This window comes from Poeciliopsis prolifica, unplaced genomic scaffold, assembly GCF_027474105.1.
Source record: "Poeciliopsis prolifica strain line A6 unplaced genomic scaffold, Auburn_PproV2 SCAFFOLD117, whole genome shotgun sequence".
NCBI classification, from domain to species: Eukaryota; Metazoa; Chordata; class Actinopteri; order Cyprinodontiformes; family Poeciliidae; genus Poeciliopsis; species Poeciliopsis prolifica.
Genome location: NW_026562492.1, coordinates 250,007 through 257,809, shown reverse-complemented (window position 1 = coordinate 257,809; position 7,803 = coordinate 250,007). Strand labels below are relative to the sequence as shown.

The 7,803-nt window shown below is 42.2% G+C and overlaps 1 protein-coding gene across 2 annotated transcripts; it reads right to left on the bottom strand.

Annotated features, from left to right (window-relative positions):
• Positions 1-7,764, bottom strand: LOC129354775 (zinc finger protein aebp2-like). Of its 2 annotated transcripts, XM_055024285.1 has the most exons (8): positions 4,119-7,442; positions 2,950-3,181; positions 1,556-1,663; positions 1,296-1,482; positions 1,085-1,209; positions 629-696; positions 404-517; positions 1-317 (listed from the first exon to the last, which is right to left on the bottom strand). In XM_055024285.1, the coding sequence occupies exons 1-8, from the start codon at positions 4,622-4,624 to the stop codon at positions 305-307; spliced, it is 1,353 nt and encodes a 450-aa protein (XP_054880260.1). In that variant the 5' UTR covers positions 4,625-7,442; the 3' UTR covers positions 1-304. The 2 variants fall into 2 exon arrangements, with proteins under 2 accessions (XP_054880260.1, XP_054880258.1); XM_055024283.1 differs by lacking the exon at positions 1-317 and having other exon boundaries at positions 629-1,209; positions 4,119-7,764.
• Between the last annotated feature and the right edge of the window lie 39 nt (positions 7,765-7,803).

Below are 7,803 nucleotides of genomic sequence, written 5' to 3'. Positions count from 1 at the left end.
TCATTTTGAGACTTTTATTAAAAACGTTTGCAGATCATCAGCTACATGGGAGTACAAAAAGTTTATAAAAATATATTACAAATCTTGTATATTTACAACTGCCTCTCTCTACAGATGCAGTTAATTTGTTTTCACTCTAGCTGCAACCAACATGCTTTCTACAGACTGCACCTAATAATACTGATGACCAAAAAAAGCCAAGGAGACAAGTTACTAAATTCCTAAGATCCTCTTGGATGAAGAAGAGGAAACAGAACATGGAGCTGAGCAGAAACGTCTGCCCCTGGTATTTCAGTTGAATTCATCAGAAGAACATCCTGTGGAGAAAAACAGGCACCAAAAAATATTTTAAAAAATTATTTTCAATGTTTCTTTTGCAATGTCATTTTATGTTCACCCTTGCCTGTAAATGTTGGGGGCCAGGAGGACAGCTGTGTCTGTCGGCAGCTTGGACAGATGAACCACCTTGGTCTTCAGCTGCAGTCTGTCGCTCTCATTCACCCACACGTCAGGCAGTCTGATGCACACAGGAACACTTCAACGTCACTGACACACAACTGCTAAAATGACCAGTTATGAGAACAGTGGAATTTCTGGGAGGTTCTGGAAGTTAAGGCTCAGGACTTACATATCTTCAGGTGTCCAGTGCAGCAGCACCTTCACTTTCCCAGAATCCTCTTTCCTCCTGGCTATCACCTAGAAACAAAAGAGAGCAGGGGTGGGTCTGTTCTGTGTTCTGTGTGGTGGGTCCGTTCTGTGTTCTGTGTGGTGGGTTCGTTCTGTGTTCTGTGTGGTGGGTTCGTTCTGTGTTCTGTGTGGTGGGTTCGTTCTGTGTTCTGTGTGGTGGGTCCGTTCTGTGTTCTGTGTGGTGGGTTCGTTCTGTGTGGTGGGTTCGTTCTGTGTGGTGGGTTCGTTCTGTGTGGTGGGTTCGTTCTGTGTTCTGTGTGGTGGGTCCGTTCTGTGTGGTGGGTTCGTTCTGTGTTCTGTGTGGTGGGTTCGTTCTGTGTTCTGTGTGGTGGGTCCGTTCTGTGTTCTGTGTGGTGGGTCCGTTCTGTTCATGCTGTGAGACAGAGAGAGAACCAACCGTGCTGTGGAAGACCACACTGTGTCCGTTGCCCTGGCTCTCAATGTGTGTTGCCAGGTTGAGACATATGGCTCGATGCCGGATGGCCTCCATGGTTTGTGCATCAAAGAAGTCGTGGGGTCGAGCTGGAAATAGGTGAAGAATCTCACTGTGAGATTGACTGTTATCGGCTATTAGACTGAATTCATAATTGCGTGTGTATAAATCATACGCAGTGAACGTCTATATTTGTTCCTGAGTTTCCTTCTCTTGATCAGACCAGCCTTGGATGGAGATTCCTCCTTCACTTTTCCCTGACTGGATGTTTTGGAAGAACCTTGGGAACTGAAGTGGGTGGGAACGTGGCGTGCCAGCCCCCCCTGTGAGGCAAAAGTGGCATTGCAGCCGCCAACCACGCACTGCAACAGAATGGACAGTTAGTTGGAGGAGGAACATTAACCTGATGCTGAATCTACAGATGTGTAAGGTTACCTTGAAGGGCTTGTCTCCACTGTGGGTCAGCATGTGTCTCTGCAGCCAGCTCTGACTGGTGGACGGAGTGTTGTACACCTTGCAGTTCTTCCACAGGCACACAAACACCTGGGTAACAGAGAGCTGCAGCAGTCAGCATTGGTCGAGTCTGAAGCACACACCATGTTCAGCTGTGGTGCGGCTGTGCACCAACAATCACTTTATGCTGTGGTCAGCATTCCGGTGAATGCTGACCACAGCATTCACCGGAATGCTGTGGTCAGCTGTTCATGTTCTACCAGTGTAGAACATGACAGCTGTTCATGTTCTACACTGAGAGGGAAATATTTTTGACTATTTCCCTCTACATAAACAGCCAGCTGGCTGCACCAATGTGGAAACAATCAGGTTGAAAACTGGAATTGACTCCTGACTCAAATGTATGTCTAAAATATGACTGTCCTAAATCTACTTTCTAACACAGAAAGGTAGACAGACCAGATTCTCTCATCTTGTTTCCAAATCATAATTTGGGTATACTGACTGACTACATTTTCTAGCCGATTACAATTTTTAAAAACTTGATGTAGCAATTCCAATTTTGGCCGATACTAATTTTTTTCTGAAAGAATGTAGCAGAGTTGGTGGGTCTGTCAGTCAAACCAGTCTCACAAAAGAGGACCGTTGATATTTAGTAGCACAAGTATGAGCCAATCTCCCAAAAGGAAATGGGGGCCCATTTATTGGTGCACCCCTAATTATGATAATCAAAATTTGGCCTTTTTAAACAAAACTATTTACAAAAAAAACACTGCAAAGTGAAAACTGAGTGAAGAATGACTGCACCAACAATAAGTGACAATATAAATATTGTTTATTGTATTGAAACAGTACCTTCAAAACTAAACTTAATCTGGGACTGTATTGTGATTACAGTCAATCAAAATGTTGATTATATTTTATCGAAACAAAGAAGCCTAAAGACGTTAAAACACCTTCAGGACATGGATGTAGACAGAGCAAGCTTCTGGGTGACGTGACGGTGTTCAGGTGGGGTTGGTTGCTACCCTGATGGTGCGGCGGTTGGCTTAACTCCGCCAAGCTAAAATGCACAGCTAATGATACCCACACTGAATAGGCCTGGCAGGCCGCCAGGCTTTATTTGCTAAGGTTTTTCATACAGAACAATGACAGAAAAAAAAGTTAAGCTAGGTTTATAACTGGGCTGAAGGGTGTGTGCACTGGTCCATTTGCTTCACACATAAACAGGTAAGTTTGGAAAAATGATGATGCCACAGTTTTTTTAACTTTTCAAAACGAAAACATGGTGGGCTGTGGACTGCCCTAACGCTGACAGTGTGAGCTACCAGAACCAGCAGCATCCAAGTCCAACAGACACACACACACAGACTGACCCCTCCTCTCTGTCCATCCACATGCACAGATCGAATGTGTTCAGCCAGGTCAGGGCTGCTGGAGAACAGAAGCTGGCAGTCATCCCAGCAGCAGGTGTAGTTCAGAGATTTGCTCACAGCAGGTCCAGAGCCTGTTACTGCCACTGCCCCCCCACTGTGACCATTGAGCATGGCAGGAGTGGAACGACCGCTGGACGCAGTGCTCTCAATGTCCATCAGGGTGGAGCAGAAACTGGAACAGATACAGGAAACCATAACAAAAGCAACAAAGACGAGTCTGAACTAAAAATTTGAGTAGAGAGTAGAGAGGCACAGATTGCCAGAGTTAAGTTTCCAGATGTCCTCTGCTGGTTCTGGTCCACTGAGCTTTCTGAAGTCCACAGTCAATTCTATAAGGAAATTCTAGAACACTTCATGTATGTATGGAGATTATTTAATTTTCTAATGGGCCATGGTACCAACCTTAAGGTACCAAAAGCTGCTCCACTGACCATGTGCCAATCCTGTTCTTGATTAGCTCCAGGGCTAAAGCAGACCTGAGTATCAAACTCCATCCAGCATGCTGATGACGTGATGCAGCCGGAGCTTTGCTCACATGGATGCAGTCATTTATGTATTGAGTATGCAGACTTCTGAACATGCTTTTCAGAAGTCTGGAATTCCTGTTTAGAATGTCCTGTTTTGTTTTTACATAGTGTCATTTTCTGAGATACTGAATCAATATTCTGCAAAATCTTATCAAAATTTCAAGAAAAAAATAAGCATGAAATCAGTGACCAATTTTCTTTTGATTTTCTCAGTTGTACGTGAACATTTCAGATCATTTCTAGAAGACATTGATCCAACTATTGGCACGGAGAACGTTCTTCTCAGAGGCAGTGTCTCCGGATCTGCTGCCTACTTTCTACATCAATTCAAACTAGTAGAAAGAGCAGGTGTGTTACTGCGGATTTACAGGCGAAATCACATGGCAAATGTGATCACTACATGTGCTTCACATGGTACGGCCATACTACTACACGATCATTATCCTTAACAAATCATTTCTGATAAGCTCTAGGAAACACACACCGTCACCCTAAAAACTTTATTACACGCTCTAAGTGGTGAACTCGGACCTCTCTGGAACTCAAGTGTGCGGCCTTCTGCCTCCTCCGGCTTTTACCAACCTGTCCTCAGAGTCCATGCGGCTGAGCGGTTCTCCTTCCACTGAGTTCAACTCCACAGCGACCCACCGCCTGGCCGCGTGTTCGGCCTTTCCCGCGGCCTTTGTGCAGCCGCGAGGCTCCGAGCTGCGCCCGTTCTCCGCTTCTCTTTGTTCTGCTTTCAGGACTCGCGAGCCCTCTTGTGCGGAGTCCGTGCTGCTCGCTAGACTACCCTGCGCAGGGCTTTCTTCAGGTTGGCCGAGTTTAAAGCCACATTCCACATCGCTGTTGCCCGGCTTCCTGTGAGGCGACGTACCTTCCCCGTCCATGTCGGAAAAGGACTGCGGGTTGTGCCCGGGCCCCGCTGCCGTACAACTGCCGCAGTCCTCGGCTGGTTTGTCCTCATTGTTGACACCCGGTTCCCGTTTAGGGTCTTCCGCGGCTTGTGCCTTAAAGTTGGTCCAAGAGTCGCTTTGTTTGGATTCAGACTGAGAACCGTGTTCGGTCCCTTCAGCCCTCATCTGAGCCATTTAACACAGCACACGCGCTGTTTTTGTAACGTTTCGCGAGAAAACTTTACCCCGCGCTGCACTAAACCTTCTAATGTAAAGCAAAGCCGAGGATGGCGTGACGTCAGAAACATCGTGGCGAAAAAGCTGCTCTATTTTGGAAGATGTTTCACTCGGTTTAGAAAGGAGTTAACTATTAAACAGACAATCCACAACAAATTCAAAACGTCAAGAAAAAAACGTTTCAAAGCAAGTATTCTCACTACATCCAACTGACTGCTTCTAAAAGCAGAAGAATTCCTTATATTTCAGTTTGTTGCTTTCAGCAGTAGGTCTTAAGCCCAGTTAAGACCCACTACACGATTTTTTGGCCCGATTTTGCCCTTGCGACAATCTTATAACTTTCTGAGTTCTAAGATTGTCGCTTCCGACAATCTTAACCGATCATCCTGTAGTGTGTTAGGTTAGGTTAGGTTAGGGTTACTGATCGGGTTAGGGTTACTGATCGGGTTGGGGTTACTGATCGGGTTAGGGTTACTGATCGGGTTGGGGTTACTGATCGGGTTGGGGTTACTGATCGGGTTGGGGTTACTGATCGGGTCCAGTCGCTGGAACGTTGGGACAAATGCTACGGTGAATGAAATTTCCTTAATTAGATCTCATAAAACTATAAGTAAAACTTGATCCTCATTCGGAGCAGCATGCTATTGGCTCGCTGTTTTAAATGAAAGATAATTATAAAATTATAAAAACATCTGGTTGAGAAGCGGATTCCAATCTTTGGTTGAAATGGCGCATTTGATTTTATTCTGCAGTCATAATACAATTTTAAACAATAAGTTTCAATTAAAGGAGCTGGAATACCTTAAGCTTTCGCGGTCAGTTGGGAGGAAAAAAGGATAACTGCCATCTGATTTTCTAAAAACGAATATGCAGAAAATGCTTTCTTCTACTTTAAGCTGCTCTGATGTTTCAGTCATTCTGTTTTCTGAAACAAGGTACAGTGTATGCATATATTCTACAACAACATAAACACAGCGAGAAATGATACGTAAACGGTTAATTAAACAACAAAACCGAAAACATTAAAAACAGTATTTTTTATATATATATAAAAAAAGAAAAAACCTCACCTCCATGTTGCAATGCAACAAATATAACTGGGCTTAATAAGATAAGCAGGGATTAGTAATGGTGAGAAGACCAGCCCATTTACAACAAAAACGGCAATTTGGACTTTTCTAAAAAAAAAGAAATAAATGAAAAAGACCTTTACATTCAGTGTACATTACCAAGTACAGTAAACTTTTGAGCGAGTGAAGCATCTTCGCTCACATTAACGCTCTTTTCTCTCATTTCCACGTGTTTTAACAAACAGATGAACGAACCAAACTAGAGGAGTGAACGCCGTGATGTGATGAGCCCATTTATTGACTGTTGGTTGGCTGTCTCTTTCTGGGGGTGTTGCTGCTCTATGCTCCCACTCAGGCCCTGACAAATGCATCATCCCATAACGTTCTGAGTGGAAACAAAACTGAGCTGAAGAGAAACGGTCAAAAGTCCGCACACTACGGAGCCCTGGAGGGGACATGGGGAAGTTGTTTTCTTTTGCGTTCTCTCGTACTAATGAGAGAACACATTAACACACCGCATGCGGCATATTTGAATAGGCTACTGTAAGCCTTTCATCATCGTACTTTCTGGAGTTTTCGTGAGATTTTTCCACGTTTTTTAATATGAAATACCTGAAGTTTTGTATATTTTTATTTAGGATAGAAATGCACGGTTTCTTTTCTTCAGTATGAAAGAAAGAAACACAATACATTCAACTATTTGGACTATTTATGAGTTATTATCACGGATAAATAACTGAAAGTAATCTGACAGTTTTGATTTGTGTCTTTTTTGTGTTTATGTGCAGTTCAACCTTCCACAGACATGCAGTGAATAAATCCATTTTCAATCACTTTTTCCACCAAAAGTTAAGAATGAACACGTTTTATATGTGTATGTACTTGACATTTTAAATTGACATTTGTGAAACTAGACCAGCAAATGTTGCAGGAAACACATTGCCAGGGAAGGCAAAAGAAAAAACAAATCTCCATTTCCCCCACAGGGCTTCACAGCTGTGAAGCCCTGTTATGTGACTTTGTGACTATTAGCATCTTTTAATGTCTTATCTTCTCTAAAAAGTCAATCCAGAGCACTGCAGCTAAAATGAGCAAAATAGCACATCATCCCAGCTCTAAACAACATTTAAAAACTAAGAAAACTAAAATAGGAAAAATTAAAATATTTTATTTGGAAAGGTGATGTTTTACTGTGAAAGGTTCCCCCAGATGGGAAAAGGTTTGAGAGGGAAATAGCTTAAAAAGCTTAAAAAGACCTGAAATGTTAGGGTAGAATCTCAGTATCTGAGCTTCTGCCTAATGCATCATCAGCTATGATCCATGTATGTTAATGTTTTAAAGTGCTATGTAATATTTGACAGCCATTTTGAAGTTTTAAAAATAAAATACTGGCAACCTCACTAAAGCTCCTTGGAAACCTTCAAAACAAAAACAGTAGATTTGGGAGTAAAGAGTAAAAAAACAATGTTTTAGTACAAGTCTGTGTAACAGCAGTTCCAATTGTACAATTAAGACAGGGCTGGGTACCAGCTTTGTTTTTTATGTTTTAACTATTTTACCCTTAGTTGATAAAAAGTGAAAAGTGACAGAGATTTAAAACTTGGACATTATATGTTACAGTTAGTTTTTCCACATGTACATCATAATTATGCAGAGATATACCTTTCTCATATTATTTCAGTAATAATTGCTAATGCATTTAATGTGGTTCCCATGCACATTGTTAGAATAATCAAAGTGACATTAATGGGTAATAATAATAATATAATTATAGTATTTGAACTGAATAGGCTTTCAAACAATTAACTTAGTATCTTTACAACCTTAAACTGGTCTCCATGGACAAAAAGGGAGCGTGACAAATGCTCTCCGTCCAAACACTATGTGTAATAGCAATTGTCTGACAGCAAAACTTTTCTCCCTGAATTGCCTTCCCAAAAACAAGTGTGAAAAATAAAATAAAACAAAGAAGATATCTTGCCTTCTCCCATGGTAAGAGGTCCTATATTTAAATATAGGACCTGTATATCCTATATTGTATATCAACTGAATCTGCCAGGGAAATTA